The sequence below is a fragment of the Mustela nigripes genome, chromosome 8 (genome assembly GCF_022355385.1).
Source record: "Mustela nigripes isolate SB6536 chromosome 8, MUSNIG.SB6536, whole genome shotgun sequence".
Classification (NCBI taxonomy): Eukaryota; Metazoa; Chordata; class Mammalia; order Carnivora; family Mustelidae; genus Mustela; species Mustela nigripes.
The window spans coordinates 1721020-1738452 of record NC_081564.1 but is presented as its reverse complement, the minus strand read 5'-3'; the positions used below and the strand labels follow the sequence as shown (position 1 = coordinate 1738452).

The following is a 17433-nucleotide window of genomic DNA, read 5'->3' as shown; positions in this document are numbered from 1 at the left end:
CGGCTCCTCAGTGGGGCCATCCGGTTGAGCAAGAGGACCACAGTGGATTCCATAGGTCTTTACAGGAGTCTGCCCCAGTGTCCCCTCCTCAGGACCCTGCTTCCTGCCACCTGCTACCCCCGAGTCCATGAGGCAGGACGGCCTCCGCCTTCATGCTTATCCTGAGCTGACACCACAGTGTTGACGCTGACGCAGTAAATGTCTCAGACAGACCAACAAACATGCATGGCATGAGAGCTTTGGAGGTAAAAACAAAAAAACAAACAAACAAAAAAAAACAAAACAAAAAACCATCCTCCTATTATCTTTGCCAGGGTGATCCTATGAACAGGAACTAAAAGGTGACCTTCCCCCTTTGCAAAGCACTGCATACGTTCTAATGAGGTCCCCAGCGTACCACCTGTGGTGACAGAGAGACCATCTGCGTGATGCCAGACCACGTGTAGGTCCAGTGTCAGAAAATGTCATCGGATTAGCTCTTGTGGCAACGGGCAGCCACAGGGAGAACCTGTTCTTATTTTGTGAAATGTTCTCTTTATAGCTGGGCTCAAAGCCTACTAGCAGCAGGGGCCGGAAAAACCGAGATGGCTTTGGAAGAACCTCCAAGATGATTCAGCCCGGACAATCTTCTGGCACCAGCAGGACAGGGATTCCCCCCAGCACCTGGCAGGAGTCTGGGGGTGCTGATGCCGGAGGTCCCATCTCGGGGGACATGGGATGGATCCCGGGGACAGCATGTGACCATTTAATGGGCCCTGGAGGGCACCTGGGTGGCTCAGTGGGTTAAGCCGCTGCCTTCGGCTCAGGTCATGATCACAGAGTCCTGGGATCGAGTTCCGCATCGGGCTTTCTGCTCAGCAGAGAGCCTGCTTCCCTCTCTCTCTCTCTGCCTGCCTCTCTGTCTACTTGTGATTTCTCTCTGTCAAATAAATAAATAAAATCTTTATAAAAAAAAAATTAATGGGCCCTGGATTCTCCCGGAATGAAAGGGGACGCCGACTCTGCTCCTGGTGCTCCATCCTCTGGAGGGCGTGGGTCTGGAGAGAGCCCACCTGGCTCGCCTCCAGCGCGCTCGCACACGGGGAGGGGTGAGGACGACACTGATGGGGATAAGCAGCAGGCCCTGTCCCAGCCACCCTGCACCGCAAGTCCCCTCAGCCGGCCCAGGAGTGGGCACGCACGCTCTGTATTCTACCCGGAGGGAAGCTTCCCCCTGCCGCACAGACAGCGGACCCCTGAGCTCTGCGGCCCCATGTAAGCAGGCCTCCAGAAAGCCAATGTGGAAATAATGCCCGGTGTGAATATTCCAGAGACTGTGAGCCGGGGTTTTCTGGTGGCCGCCGTGGGCACATGTTTCTACACCGGTCTGAAAATCAGTGAGTGTGCTGTGAGCTCAGGCTCTGTTGTTGCCTGTCGTGGTTTCTAGGGTGGCCTGCCCATGGTGTAGCTGATATCCACCAGACCTCGGGTCCAGCAAACACTGGCGTGAGAGCATCTCTCAGCCCCGAGAAAGCTCCACAGGGCCACAACAGAGAAACATACTGGCTTCTCAAGAACTCATCCTGCTCAAGGGCGACCATGGGAAGAGATCAAGCCCCTTCCATCCGTACAGGCCAGCCGAGCCTGTACTCGGGCTAACAGGGGGGGGGGGGGGGGGGGACGGCGAGGCATCCCAGAGGGAGGGGTCACATTCCACATCGGAAGCTGGGGCAGGGATCCAGCAGGACGTGGGCCAGACAGCAGCAGGAGCCGGAGGTCGGTGGGGTTGCCCTGAGCCAGTCTAGGCCACCACCCATCCTGCTGGGGAAGGGGTCAGCTGGGGGAGCCCAGGGGGCTGGGGCTGTGAGATGGGAGAGGCAGGAGATCCCCTCTGGGACATGGTGTGGGCCGCAGCCCTGGGGTGAGGACACCCTCCCATAGAGGGCCGGCCCGGCTGTCGGGGCCCCTCGCAGACTAGCAAGGTGGGTGGCCCGGCCCCAGCACGCCCACCGGGCCGCACCCCAACTGACCTTCATAGAAGCCGTCCTCGTCCATGTCCCCGTAAACGTAGAGGTACTTCCCTGCCGTGAGGGGCAGCTCGGCCTCGGGGTTCTCATTGGGCCCGTCGAAGGGGTTGTAGCTGGAGGAAGGAAGGAGAGCCTGGAACGGGTGGTCTGCGCGGGGGCCGAGGGGGCACCCCGCCCCCCGCCCCCACACCGCCCCGGAAGGAGAGGGCGCGCGTGGGGGTCTGCGTGCCCGGGGACACCTGCCGCGTCTCCGGCAGTGACACGTGCTCAGATCCGTAAGCGGAAACAACAGCTCACCCTGCAACCCTCTTGTACGTGTCATTTAGCAGAAAGAGAGCCATATTCCCTCGGCTGTTGAGTGATGTGCTTGTTTTTCAGTTTCCAGAAGGGCGTGACCCTCCCTTGCCGCAGGAAACACTCCCTTGCGTCCTTGTTAATGGGTGAGGACTATGTCACTGAACGGACCAACCCGTTCCGTTAACCAGTGTCCCAACGCTGGGGATCGATGTCGCTTCTAATCTTTGGTGAACGGGATCACCATGGCGGTGATATCCGCCCACACACTGTTTGGCACACTGCCACGTGTTCTTCCCAAAGGTAAGTCCCAAGGAAGCAAATCGGTTTGCTCAAAGGCTCGGATATTTTTAACGTCCGGGTGACCACAGCCAGAAAGTCCTGCACAAGCATGGAGCACCACGTGCCCTCCCCTCCCCCGCAGGGTATGAAGGCGCCCTTGCTCTCAGGTCCCCAGAATACTGGGAGGAATGTATTTTATGGTCATTCCCAGTTTGCCAGGAACAAACTGGAACATTTAAAACTTTGGTTTTAAAGAACCAAAGTCGGATTTTCCAACTTTGGTTCTTTAAAATTTTAAATAACAGAAAAGGCCCCGATAAGAAAAGTAAAACGGCATTCCCGGTACTCGAAGACGACAGCCACGTCCTGTAAACGTATAAACACGGCACCGTGATGGTTCACACACACACCAGCCCTGGGAGGCTCACCGACACTGTCAGGGACGCGTTTGAGGTGCTCAGCGAGGAAAGCAGAGCTAATCACAGGGTGAGGTACGGCGCCCGCCCAAAGTCACCAGCTCCCTAAGTTGGGGGGTGTGGAACCAGAGTCCGGCCCCCCCCAGCCCCCGTCCTATGTGGATTTCATGGCACAGAGTCGGTCTGCGGTTCCCCTCTATGTCCCAGGGCCCAGGAATGCTGTGCAACCACCCAAGGGGTTTCAGAAGTCAGTAATGGCCCGGGGCCCTCTGCACCAGGAGCAAACCCAGACCTGTGCTTACTGTGAAAGCCCAGGGCTGGAGGAAGTGGGGAGACAGTTTGGCAAGGGGACCAAAGGCCCTGGGACAGGGAGCTGAGAGCCAGCCCGGTGCGAGGTGAACGCAGGAGTGTCGAGGGACGGGGACTGGCAGGTCCCCATCATTCGCTGTGGATCTGATCTCCAGAGCAGGGAGGTTTCAGGAGTGGGAAGGTAGGGTGTGACCTGAGCGGGTTTGCAATTTGCAGAGACCCTCGGGGTGCCCTGTGCATAGGGGCTTGCAGAGGAGGGGGAGCAGGAGGGGGAGGGGAGGAGGGGAGAGGAGAGGAGGGGAGGCTGCTGGATCAGCGAGCAGAGCGGGAGGGGAGGAAACTGGGCTTTGCCTGGACACACAAAGTGAGGGGCTGGGGCTGAAGGCTTCGCAGGTCAGCATGAGTGGAGAGGGACACACGCACTGAGCCAGGCCCACAGGCCGGGGCTGGCATGGGGAGAAGGGAGGGTCGGGGTCAGTTTGGGGTGTCTTGTTGAAGTCGTGAGGGTAAAGCACCCTGTGCACCCTAATCCGCAGACAGAAAGAGGGAAGGCCCCGTGCTGCCGTGGCATCCACGTGCAAGGCACCGTCGACAACACGAGATCTGTGGCTGCAGAGAGCCCGGGGGCTCCCAGGGCAGGCAGTGGGGGTGGGCCCAGCTGCGGGGCGAGGCGCTGCTGACGGGGGGCAAGCATCGGGGACACGGTACATTTTACACGGTGACTTGTGTCCCACGTGAGCGACTTCCATCTAAACAGAGGACTGGGGGCTCTGGGCGGGGGTCCGAGGAGCAGGCAGGAGCTGTGGGGACGCGCGCGCGGTCTGCGTGAGGTGAGGGCACCAGCCGCCATGGGAAGTGGCATCAAGATCGGAGCTTCTCCTGTTTTCAGTTTGGGGAAACCTCTTCCCAGGGGCCTGCCTGAATAATGTTGGTGTTCGGGCCCCGGGAAACCCCCCCAAACTTCTGCCTTTCCCTTCAGGGGGTGCCCCCACCTTCTCTGTGATGCAGAGCAGGCCCTGCTGTCCTGGGGCCCTGTGGCTCCTCCCAGTGCTGGGGTTAGGGTCTCTGCAGACAGTGTGCGGGATGTGTGCGGTGCAGCCAGCATTCGGAGCGGGGTGCCAAATAATTCCATTCCTAGGTACGGACCAACAGGCTTCCTAACAGAGAAGCTGTGGCCCCAGGGAGCTACATCAAATGTTTCTGTTATCTGAGCAGCAGAAGTGTGTTTTCATTGGCAAAATGAATGGATTGCTAATCAGAAAATAATCTGCTCATGAGCATAATAGCTGTCAGAAATGGCTCTCGCTGGAGAAAACAAAAGAGTGTGGAAGGTGCTCCGCGTGGCTAAAACCCAGGTCAGTCCCGCCGGCCGGAGGCTGGAGGCTCTGCTGGGGGTGGTGTCTTTGGGCTGCAGGCAGACTCGGGGTATCGAGGACGAGAGCCCGGGTCAGGGCCAAGCGTGAAGAATGGCAGAGACGAATGTTTCGTGCTGCTTGTTAGCATCTAACTCATAAGTGTCGGCGCCAACAGCAGAATCTGGAGTCCGGCACGCTTTCGGTAGAAGCAGGTCGAGAGCTGGTGGGGACCTGGTGGCTCTGCGCCCATCCTTGAGTCGTGCGGACCCCGTGGCACGTGCGTTCTCGCTGACCGTGGACACGGCAGGCCCCCCATGAGAGACGAGCCAGGGAACCACGGCCCACACAGAAGCGAGGGCCCCAGGAGGCCAGGGACCCGTGGCTCTGCACCAGAGCATCCCCCGGGTTTCAGCCTGCCGCCTGCCAGGGCTAAACTGTGCCCCCAAAACCTGTGCTCACGTCCCAGCCCCCAGGTCCGGGATCTTGGCAGATGTGATGACGTGAAGATGGGGTCACACTGGAGTCAGGTGGGCCCCGATCCGGTGACCAGCATCCTTACCGAGACTGAGAGGAAGCAGGGCCACACAGGGCGCCGGCCACGTGAAGACAGGCAGAGCCCACAGGAGGCACACGTCACCAAGGGATGCCCAGGGCCACCGGAAGCTGCGAGAGCGCCCAGCGCCCAGCGAGCAAGGCCTCGGGAGTCCCTAATGTCGCACTTCCTGTCTCCGGGCCCCAGAGAGAGCGCACCCCTCGGGGCTCCCTCGTAGCTGCGGAGGTCCAGGGAAACACTCTTCGCATCAGAATGAACAACAGACCTTCCTCGTCCGCCCACGCCGGGCTGGTAGAGCGGGTGCCTGTGGGCGAGGGCCCCCGGGCAGTGCTCCTGGACCCACGGCGTCCTCGCCTCCCCCACCCCCGCACCCACGGCCGCTCAGGAGCAGAGCGGAGTTTGGCACTTACCTGTAGCGGGCGACACACAAGTGGACCTTCCCCGAGTATCTCTGCTTGGAGGTGCTGGGATTCCGTGCATTGTCCATCTGTCAGAGACGCAGACGGTGTTCTGGTTAAGGCTCTGTGCCGGGAGCACCCGGGGACCCCCTCCAGCCCTGCCGGGCTTCCTGCCCCAGAGAGCAGCCCTCCTGTGGGACACCAGCCCTGAGACGAGGCGGCTCCCTCAGTGTGGGCCCCCCAGTGACACGGGGGATGTTTATAGAAACGCATCTCCCCACCCCACGAGTGGACCTGAGGTGGGCCCTTCCCTGACCCACGGCGTGGAACTCGCCAGGCCGACAGGGCAAGTGTGCTGGGCCTTGGCGTATGTCTGTGAAGACACAGAGATGGGCAGTGACCGTGTCATCTGCTCACGGGGGCTCAGCCCCAGGACAGAGACGGACACTGCCCATAGAGCTCAACTGTCAGAGGGTGCCTGGGGCTCCGAGGCTGAGACATGAAGGAAGACTGCCTGGAGGCGGTGACCTGAAAGTCGGTAAAGACTGGATATGGGAAGTTGTGGGATGGAGGAGCAGGAGGAGGGAGGGGGAAGAAAGGCAGGAGGACCTTCACGTTCCCACCAGCTGCACGCACGCCGGCCAGAACTCACGTCTGATTCAAATCTGCATCTTGGGCTGGCGGATCGTGACAGAAAGGCAGGCTTGACGGACAAAGGCTCTGGCTTGTCACCAGGGAGCGGGAGGGGCCGGATGTAGTCCCCAATCACCGTGCGGCTTCCGACGGCACTCTCCTGACCTGCCCACGACACGAGGCAGTGTGAACAAGCACACGGTCCTGGCGTTCCCCGGCATGCCTGTCCCCTCGTTGCCGTCCGCCTTGGGGTTTCGTGTTGGGATCTGCCCCCTCCCGCCCTCGGTGCCCATGACCAGCCTGACCCCTGCCACGCTGGGCCATCCCTGGGGGCGGCCACTCCCACCCCTGAGGATGGTTTGGTGGCAATGGTGTTGGTGCATGCGATGAGAAGGTCCCATCACAGGGAACTAAAGGAGGCATGGAGGAGGTGGGTCTCCCTTTCCCTGGCTGCCATGTGGGAGGCTGTGATGCTCGGTGATGCTGCAGCCACATTGCCACCAGGAGGAGAGTTGGTCCCATCAGAGCGCTCATAGAGGGGAAGCCACCAGATGGGGGGACTGCTTCCTAGGGACACAGTTGGAGCCCCCAAGTCCAGCTGCTCCGGGAGCTGGGCCTACCAGTTCCTCATCCTGTCGATAAGTAAGTTCCTTTTGGCTCGCACTGGTTTAGGTCAGCTTTGTGGTTATTTACAACAAAAAGAGTCCTAACACACAAGCTGGCAAAGGGCCAGGCATTTTTAGGGTTCCAACGTGAAACACAGGAGCACAAGCCCCCCCGCCCCGACCTCTCTGTCCCTGTCCGTGGCAGTCACACTACAGGATCGCCTCCCTGAAGACATGACCTGCTGCATCCCGGGTGGGAAACACCCTGTGATTCAGTGTAAGGCGGGAAGTGTCCCATGTCCCACCTGCCAGGGGCCCCACAGCTCGGCCTGACTAAGAGAACGGTGAGAAAGTGCCGCTAAAAAGGACTCGGTGCCACAGCAGACACGGGGCTCTGCTGGGGCATCGGATCCTGGGGAGAAGGGGTGTTGCCTGGTGGCTGCCCACGGCGCTCTCCATCCAGGGCAGGTGCTAGGCCCACAGCAGCACGAAGCACTGTGCTTCTCATTGCCTGGGGCCGTAGGGGACTCGGTCCCTAGCCCATGGCCAGTCTAGCCAGCACCCTGTGAGTGGAGATGAAGGGCCCACTTTTGGGCAGAAGCTTCTGGAGCAGGTGTGTGAGTCACTGCTTCCTTTTCCCTTTGATGGAATACTCCAGACAGAGAGGCTGTGACTTCCAGCATTCCCGAGTAAGGACAGGGCAGCCAGTCCCCAAAGCTGGGCACGTGAAGCCCAGGCACCGTGGGGCTATTCCGGTGCTTACGGTCTGCTCTCACCCATCCTGACCGATGACCCCCCGGGGGAGCGCGGCCCATATGAGAGGAACGCTGTGGAGTCTCCTCGTGTTCACACTTGGATCACACAGCCCGGTCCTCGGGAGGCGGGTGTCCCCTGCCACCCAACTCAGAGCGAGCGTGAGACGAAAGGCAAAACCGTCAGTGCCCTCAGCCGTGCTGGCCCCCATGCGCTCCTCCGTGGTGGGTGCTGCGGTCTCTGAGACTCCACCTGGACGCAACAGCGAGGGCCTGTGCTCACATCCAGTGTGGCCCACAGTGCAGCCCATGGTCCCTTCGGGGCTCCCAATCAACCCTGGGTCTCCCGGGGCACCCACCCATCAGAAAATGCCCAGGGGAGGATGGTCCCCACAGGAGGGTTTTCTTCCGTCAGCAATGTCGGCCTGGCGAGGGGGAAGCCAAGTGCGTGTGGGCCCTGCCAATGGGGGCCCCCCCCCCGGGGCAAGGTCGCACATCGTTCCGTGAGCTCAGTCCAACCAGATGGCAGCTCTTCCCGATGGCTGCACAGGAACCGTGGGACAAACCTACTCATCTACCATGGTCCCAGCAACCGGCTTGGCACCATGTGCCCCTGCTGGCTTTGCTTCGGCTGAGCACCCATGTCCACCGTCGTGAATCACACCCAGTTTCCCAGAGCCGGCTCAGCACTGAGCCACGCCCACCACACTCACAATTACACACTTGCCGGGAGGAGCTCACGCAGCAGCACCAAGACACCACGGTGAGAAGGGCCTGCCTGCCACGTGCGGCTTGGCCCAGGACAGGCATGCAGGGGCACAGGCCGGGCGTGTGACCAGGCCAAGCACCTGCCTTCCCTGGCATCCTAGGCCTCTGGTGCGAGACGCACAGAGGCACCATGGGACCAGACCCTCTACACCCTACACCCCCAGGTGGGAGCTCGGCATACACAGGGCCGTGGTCTTCACCACGTGTGGCGCTCTGCAGGGCCTGTGTGGATCCTGTCTCTGCTCTTGGGATCTGACTGTGTCCCCAGCTGAGGTTGCCGTCACAGCTCTGAGCGCAGCCCTGGGAGTCACCACACGTGCTGGGGCCATGAAAAGCATGTCCTGGCCAGACTTCCACGGCCACTCACCCTGAGAACGTTCATTTCATCGGGTAAGAGCTGAAACCCTCCTGCGTCTTCCTACCCTTCAGACAACACGGCCCCAGCCTCGCTTCCTGGAGGTGAGCACCTGCGGCCGCCTGGTCGAACACGTCCCCCTTCCTACCCTGGGTGGCCTTCCACCTTGTCACCCTGTCCTCACACATCTGTGCAAGTCATTCCTCCGTCCCCTTGCTTCTTGTCTGTCTGCACCCACCGGGAGGAGGCGCTCTGTGGGGCCCGGCCGGCCGTTCAACCTCACAGAGGCAGCCCCCAGACCCGGCCTGGGTGCCCCGTGCTCTGGGGACCCCGTGGAAGGACTTGCCACATGGCACACCAGCTAACAGCTGAGCGGGACAGGAGGGACAGCGCTGATGGGAGCCAGGCAGGGAAGCGTGATTGACCGAGGAACAGGCAGCCTCGCGTTACTGTAATGTTATGGGGCCCTAAGAAACCCCATGCTATGTTTTGACGACAACTGGAAGTCTGGAAACGCTATCCTGTAAGGAATTCCAATGCGGGGTTCTGACACTCACTTCCCCTTAATTAACACGACAACTTTCAAACAGGTGGGTGTTCTTGCAACCAGGATGACCTGTGCGGGTGGCCCTTGGGTGAGGAGAGCTCTCCCCGACGGCCCAGGGCAGTCCTCTGCATCCAAGCAGGAGCCTAGCCGTGAGGCCACCGTGCAGACTCAGTGGTCTTTCTGCCAGATACAAAGACAAAGTCGCTCCTCTAGCTCCCAAGGTCAGACCATGCTGCTCCCGCCCTGCTCCCTGAGCATGAGTGGGATGTGCACCACTGTGACCCTCAGGGCCTTCGTGGGAACAGGAATCTGTCCCCACGTGGATGCCGCTGGGCATGAAAGCTGGGAGGCAGCCATGGCCCGGGGGTGCACCTCACAGACCCCAGGGCCGGAGCTCCCCACTTACCCCCAGGAGCTATGTGACGGCCTCGGTCTTTCCCTCTGCAGAGTGGGACCAGGACAGCCCCTGCCACACACAGCTGTGCCAAGAGCATGTGCCGACACCCACAAGGGCTTACAGCAGGGGCTGCAGGGTGCCTGCTGTCACCCAGAGCCCCAGGATGCCGGTGTCCGGCGCGGGGGTCAGACACACGCCCCACTGCGGGGCTGCTGGCCACACCCCCCACCCCGCGACGTGGAGGGAGGGGTGGGCACTTACCTTTGCTGATGGAGGGGGCGAGTCCGTTCATGAACTGCGGGAAAGGCTTGCCGGACCTGGGGACGTCCAAGGAGGTCCCAGCGCTGCCCCCCAGCAGGTCTATCTTCCCGGCGTGCTGCCGGAGCCGCTCCAGGTCCTGCGACAGCAGGCTGAACTGCTCACTCTGCGTCCGGCATTTCTCCTCCAGCTCCCGCACCTTGCTCTGCACGGCAGAGGCACGGCGGGCGGTCAGGGGTGTGCAGTTGCGGGGGGGGGGGCAGGGGGGACTCGTGCATGCAGGGGCGTGCCTACAGGGGTGTGACGGGGAGCTGCCTCCTACCGCCACGGGAGAACAGCGTCTGATAAAACCAGGCGTCCCCTCCCCGGCCAGACGTGGGAAACCGTGCATGCCACGCAGCCCGCGAGCTCTCAGATCCCAGCCGGCGTGGACGGTTCTGGGCTGTGGGTGCCGCCCGGCACTTGTGGCTGGCACGCCTCGCCACAGCCGCTTGAGATTCGGAGTGTGAGGTGGTGGCACAGCCCAGACTTGCGGGGCAGCTCAGCGGCCAACCCGCTGATGCGTCTTTCTCATGGGGACGCCCACCCCCTAGCCTGCAGCGCTCCAAGGAACACTGCTCTGGCGATGAAAGGAAGCTCTTTCTGCTGGATTCGGTCAGCAGCACGGCTGCCGCGTGCAGACTGGCAGAGACGTCTCTGGAGCCCTGGGGAGGGGGCCTCCCTCGGACACACATCAGGGAAGGGGCAGCTCCCTCCCGCCTCTGCTCCTGTCCCGTCCCTTCCCCGCTGGCTCTCAGGGTGGGGGACCTCACACGCACGCTCACATCCCCAGACGCTCACGGACCACACTTCCGATCCTGGTGCAGACGCAGGGCTCCGTCTCACCAGGGCGCTGTCTGCAGCGGGGCGCCCAGGCCACAGAGGGTCGCACGGAGGGTCAGCTCTATCCCCACCCCCGCGGCACCCTCTGCTGCTGCTTCCCACCCCACACACCGTGGTCCATGGGCCCCTAGTTACTTCTCGTCTGTCTCTCCACGGGATGCGAAGCTCCAAGCCTTCACTCTTTCTGCTTCCCGGAGACATCCTCAGTGCTTTTCACAGAATCGGGCGCATAGTAGGTGCTCAGTAAGCATTTGCCCAATCAGTGAAAAGAGGGAGCTGCTGACTGGCAGTGTGGTGCCCTATCTCGTCTGCGTGGAGTCCTGCCTCGTCTCTGTTCCTCACTCTGTGATACACGGAGAATCCCATCTGCTGCATCATTAATTCCGAGGGCTGCCTGGGTACCCCCCGCTCGCAGGTCGGCTCCATGAGGGGAGAACTGTCTGCGTCTTCCCTGCCACGTCCCCAGCACTTGGAACAGGGTTGGGTACGGAGTCGGCGCTCAGCAGACCGTGGCTTTAACGTGGGTGTGTGTGCGGGATGCAGGGACAGCCGGAACAGCCCCCGGCCTGCGGAGGGCCAGCAGCGGACACGCTCCGCCTCCCCCCCTTCCTCCCCTCCCCCTCCTGTCTCCCCGCTCTCCTCCTGCTCCTCTTCCTCACCACCTCTCCCACTTCCTCCCCTCCCTCCTGCCCGTCTCCTTCCGCTCTTCCTCTTCTGCTCACCCTCCTCTGCCTCCTCTTCTCCCCCTTCTCTGGCATGAAGCTTTCCAGCTCCTTAGTATAGAATGAAATGCTATTTATGTCTGTGATCAGAGATTTCTAAAAATAAACCCAACACATCCCAAGCCTATAATTAATTTCTTCGATTCATTAAAAAAAAAAAAAATCAGCAGGATTCTTCTTTCAAAAAGCTGAATGAGCTTATCTGCGATCGCTGCTTCCCCAGGCAGAGACGTGAGCTCAGCACTCCTGGGCCCCCGGTGGGGGACCATGCAGGACCCCGCTACAGGGGGGCCGACCCCAGAAAAGGGGAACTTGTCAGATGCCCCGAGGTCTGGGGCCCTGACTCTCCCAAAGCATTTGCTCCAGGGCAGAGCCGTGAACCCCGAGGGACAGGCAGAGTCCTCAGATGGGGAGAGCTGGCCCTGCACGTCCTGGGACGATCGAGGTTCAGTGGCTGGTAGAACACGAGCACTGTCTACGTGGCCAGGAACTCATTTCCACGTTCGTTAGGAGAAAGGCTGGCAGGTGAAACCCTCAGTACTCCGTGTTTGTGAAAATGACCCGATGGAAACAGCCCGTAGAATCCTCACTTCCGGACCACGCTAGAAATGACGAAGCCAGAGTGACAGAGAACAGATCGGCGGTGGTCCGAGCTGGGGCCCCAGGCTGCTGTGACGTGCAAGGAGCAATGGGACAGGGGACGGGAATCTCCACGTGCACCCAGCCCCACGGAGCTCTATGCTGAAGGAACACAAAACAGGAGAAATCCAAGTGCAAACAGATTTAACCTGCGGTGGTGCCATGGGCAGCCGGCCCGCGCAGTGGAAGTCTCCGTGGTGCACACGCAGTGCGGCCGAGGTCCTCATGGGCCTCCTCTGGGACCTAGCGTTCCAGATGCACGGGTCACCGGCGGCCGCTGCGGGGGCTGACGTGGCGCTCTGGGAGAGCACGGGGCCCCGAGGCGGAAAGGGCAACAGGCGTTCCCGGACACACCCTATGGGCTCAGACACGCCCTAGGAACGTCAGCACACACTGGCACCTGACAGCTGCCGTCACGGGCCACTACGAACGGGTGTCCTTGGCATTCACGGCTGGCAGATACAGCCCCTGAGCTCTCTGGGAACGTCCCTCGGTGACCCCCTCCTTCCAGGACTGTTGTCTTGTTCAGGGGTCCCCGTCACGGACAGCGAGTGACTGGGACACGCCATCTCCCCTGGCGGCTTGCCCAGGACATGGTGCTCTGAGGAGTGGTTGGTGACATGCGGGTGAGGGAGTCCTGGGAGCAGGGGGCGCACGGCGGACTTCAGAGCCTTGGTGTACCCAGATGTCCAGGGACGCTGCTGGGGCATGCCGGGTGCGGGGAGCTCGGGTGAGCCGGAGGACGCTGGGGGAACAGAGCATACGGGAGCACGCGTGTTCTGTCCGGAGGAGACTTCTGCTCAGCCCTGGTCCAGAACCATGAAGGCAAAACTTCTAGTCTCCCAAAAGGAGCAGGGGCTCTTTATTTTAATGCAAAAATCTCTCAATGTTTAAATGTTGGCAAGTGAGCCAGAGGCCCATCCATGTCTGGACTGTCCGATCTGGACACGGCCTATCTGGAGACAGCATGGCTGCTCAGTGACCCCAGGCGTGAAAACCCACAGCAGCTTCCTCGGACGCCTGAGAGGAGCCAGACAGGCAGGGGCGCAGGGGAGGTGCGGTTCGGTGTGGCAGGCAAAGCTCCCCGTGTCGCTCCGGTAGTAGCCGGCGAGGGGAGAGGCCTGGCCGCCACGCTCCTCTGCTGCAGGCTGTGATGAAAGCCAGGCTCAAGTGCACACAGACGCGGAGCATGCAGGCCCCTCGGCATTTGTCCGCAGCTCTGCGACGTCCTGCCTGCGCCCTGGGGCCTCCCGCCACCCATGCCCACGGAAGGTGCCCCCGAGGGAAGCAAGTCTAGCTGACGAGCCTGGTCTGGGAGGCCTCAGGGAACCAGAAACCCTCCGAATCCACGTCTGGACATGGGACCGTTCAGAGGCTTCCGTTCCAGTCTTCTGTCTGCTGTCCTGTTCTGTCCCCCATCTGCTCAGGAGTGGGAGGACTCCTGACGCTTGAGTACATATCTTGAAAACCTTTAACGTCACCAACAAACGGTCTTCTCAACAGTCATCATGCTGAGGAAAAAACTGACACTTCACCAGGCTGTCTTCTGCCTGACACTGGCCCCACGAGTGAGCATGGCGGGGACAGTGGTAGAGACATGGGTGGCCGACGTCTTCGGAGCAGCTGTGCTCTAAGGTCTGCACCGCCCACTCCTGGGATGGGCTTCTCCACGGTGACAGCGACTTCCCGGGACACAAGCTCTCCATCCAGTAAGACGGTCAACTGTCCATCCAAGACCCCGGAGCTCCGGACCACCTGGGGGACCCTCCTGTGTGTCCAGGGCTCCCGTGGGCACGGTTAAAGGCCACCCTGAGACACGAGGCCATCCAGCCTCTGACCTGGTGCCGGCTGGGAACAACCCCCCCCCCCCCCCCCCCCCCCCCGGCCGGCCCCGCGGGGGCCCCCCCCCCCCCCCCCCGCCGCCCCTCCGGGTTTTCACGCCCGGGATCACCGAGCAGCCATGCCGTCTCCAGACGGGCCGCATCAGCCTGGATGTGGACAGGCCTCAGACGCCCTTTGCACCAGTAGGAGGAACGGCTTCCCGGAGAGCAGGAAGGCAGCAGCGACCCCACCAATGTGCCCGGCTGGCTTGTCCCCACATCAGTGTTTATTTCAGGAGCCAGAGTCTGGTTGCCTCCTGGCTGGGCGGCCCCTTGGGTAGCTGGCCACCTGCAGGTGGCAGGACAGGCCACGCAGACCACTGGGGAAACAGATGGCACAGTCATCAGGCAAGCACACTATCCCTGGGAGAAACACGGAGACTGGCCAGCGTGGCCGTGGGTATTTATAAAGATGGAGGAAAACACATCCCGAGCATGATGGCTAGCCGTCAGGGCCCGCCGCTCTGCATTCCACATCCGCCTTCCAGGCCTCGTAGAGGCCATGTGGAGGGCCGGGCCCTGTGTCCAGCCAGGGTAGGCAGAGGGTACACGGCTGCCCGCTGTGAATCATCAGAGCAGCAGGGAGAACCCGGGGGTGTCCTGGGCAGGCTGGGACCCCACACATGGGAGCGTCGGGGAGGAACATTCCGTGTCATGTCCTGACTTCGGGGCTCCTCACGCGGGGCTGTTTGCCTGCTCTGTGCTGGGCACTGTCGGGGACTCATAACGCATCATCGCTGATGGCCGGGGAGACCACAGGGTCAGGTGGTCTGAGCCCACAACACGGAGAGGAAAACAATACCAACATGCATGAGAGCCAGGGGTCACACGAAAGCCAGGGGTCACACGCCAAGCAGGGGCTGCACTAACCCAGGCCTCTCTGACTCTGGATTCCAAGCTGGCTATATATCCTGGGTCCCCCACTCACTCATGCGGACCTGGACGCACGTCCCACAGCCTTTGTGGGCCTCAATGCCTCCGCCTAGAACGTGGGGTGAACCATGTCTTCCAGAACACAATAAGGAACTGCAAAATCAGACTGTGGGGTGCAGGCAGGGCTCCATTAGCAGAAGCAGCTGTCTTCTGGCCTCTGAGGGCAACACCACAGGCCTGACGCCGCAGGGAGGGGTGTGGCTACCTAGTAAGTCCCACCCAAGCTCCCTCACACGCCTCCCCACCTTGACTGGACATCTGTTTTCAGCAAAGTATGAGAGCTCCTTTGAGCCCATGGGAGTCTACCAGAATTCCCTACATATTGTCGCCAATGGAGACCCTTGGCGGGACAATGTAGGCTTGAGCCTGAAGCAGAACAATGTTGTTGCAAAGTGGGGGGGGGGGGGGACTCTGGTCAGTGCGGACTTCTCCTCCGCGAATGTTCCGCACTCCACTCCGCGCAAAGATCCCACACCACGAAAGCCCAGTGTCTTCAATGTGTGCTTTGGTTCGTGTGATTCAAAGCTCGTCCAGTTCTCCAAGTCAAGCGGCAGTGGGTTCTAAGCTGGTGGGTTGGATCGTCGGGGTCTCCCTGCTTCTGGACAGACGTGCACTTGTCACTCAGTACTAGGTGTGCAGTAAGCACCGGTCATCGGTGGGGCCTCAGAATACCCGTATCGCCTTTGGGGTGCCAACAGCGGTGAGGGGGGCAGACGGCAGCCTCCGGGACACAGAGCTGGAGTGGAGATCGGTCCTGGGGCAGCCACGCTCCCCAACACCGGGGCGCACACGGCCTCCATGTCCCTAACCACCTCAGCTCTCAACGAAGCCTTACGGGGCTGTGAAGGCTATTCCCTGAAGCGGAAGGAGGAGGGGGGGAGGCTTCCTAAGACGAGTCGGTTGTGAAACATTAACTCTAAGTCATAAGTTATGGGTCCACTTCCCGGATTCTCAACTTGACTATTGCTCTGCCACACTTCGTATCAAAGTTGCACGGTCCTGTGAGGATTCTAGGGGGTGGGGGTGGGGGTGGGGACAATGCCACGGGCCAACCGCCTTTTGGCTTCACTCCCCCGGCCCCGGGAGACTGCGCTTCCTGCTTCTCCTGCCAGGAGGTGGCACTGGCTTTGGTCAGCGGAGTGACCCAGCAGAGCAGGCAGGAGCTGACCCTGCTGCGGTCACCGGGAAACCACACGCGCCAGTCGGCACAGTCACAGGGTGCAGGCGGCCTGCACTGCACAATGTCCCCGTGCCGTCCCCGGGTCACGGCCCCACGCCGCCCCGTCCGCCCCATGTTGTCCCCGCGTCCTCACCACGTCCTCCCCGAGTCACCACTCGGAGGGGAGTTCTCTGGGGCCGTCCCTGAGCAGCAGCAGATGTTGCCGACCAGAAGCGACCTTCATATGCCCGCTGTGAGGTTGGGACCTGACCCTCAGCTTACGAATGCACCTGACAACCAGGTTCGTCTCTGATGGGACCAGGCGTGCGTCCTCCTGCCTGTGCACCTTGACCCACACGCACACGCACCGGCCGCGTGGTCATCCGTGTCCTGACGCCAGCCCCGCAGGGCGACCTCCCACCCTTAAGCTCAGCAACACAGAGACCATTTTAGGGACCATGTCAATGTTTTCGTTTCAGTTTCCTCTAAAATCAGAAACAAACGCGTACTATTGACTCAGCGTGGGCTACATTCCTCTGTACTCCCACGCAGGTGGAGGTAAAATATAATTTTTGATACGTTTATGGAGGAAGGCATGGGACAGAAGCAAACAGGCCCAGGGCCCAGGAAGGTCCCGGCGCTGCCCAGATGCTGGGCCCCCTCCAGAGGACCCCGTGTCTTCCTGGGTCAGGGGGCACACTGCGGTCTGCTCTTCCCACTTTCCCCAAAGGAGACCCAGGATAAAAGGAGCCGACACAGGTCCCTTCCCGGCTGCGACGAGCGTCTGGCATCGCGGGCAGTTTGAAGCTTCATCTGGAGCTGACGGCCAGTAAGCTGGGGGCCACAGTGGGAGGTGCTGGGAAGGTGCCCCAAAGAAAGCACAAAGCAGCCAGAATGTACACACAAAGCACACAGCATGGACAGCGGCGGGAATGAGCTGATCCCAGGTTTTCCTCTGTGACGGGCCCTGGAGCCTGTGCCCGCGAGCCCCACCCACGGGCCCTGCTCCCCTGCGCACCTTTGTTTCTGCGCCTCGGACAGTGCTGCCCACTGGCCCTCCTGCCCTCGGGACCTGGCTCTGCTCTGGCAAGCTGTGCATCCCGGGCGGCTGACTCAGGGTCTGTGCCTGATTTCCAGTCCGGGAAGAGGGTGATGACGGTAGCGACCTCGCTGGGGGGGGGGGGGGGGGGGGGGGGGGGGGCCGGGTAAACCCCCCCCCCCCGGGCCGGGGCCCCCGGGCGGCGGTCCAGGGGGCCGCGCCCCCCCCCGGGGGGGCGGTGCCTCGGCGGG

General features: G+C 61.5%; 1 protein-coding gene across 7 annotated transcripts in view; it reads right to left on the bottom strand.

Annotated features, from left to right (window-relative positions):
- Positions 1–17433, bottom strand: part of RIMBP2 (RIMS binding protein 2) — a 205767-nt gene that overhangs the window by 36507 nt on the left and 151827 nt on the right. For all 7 annotated transcript variants that reach the window (XM_059408179.1, XM_059408182.1, XM_059408180.1 and 4 more), the window contains exons 7-10: positions 9932–10133; positions 6266–6411; positions 5626–5702; positions 2010–2119 (exon numbers count right to left, since the gene is read on the bottom strand). In XM_059408179.1, the coding sequence (XP_059264162.1) occupies positions 2010–2119; positions 5626–5702; positions 6266–6411; positions 9932–10133 (535 nt within the window). The remainder of the gene's footprint in view (positions 1–2009; positions 2120–5625; positions 5703–6265; positions 6412–9931; positions 10134–17433) is intronic.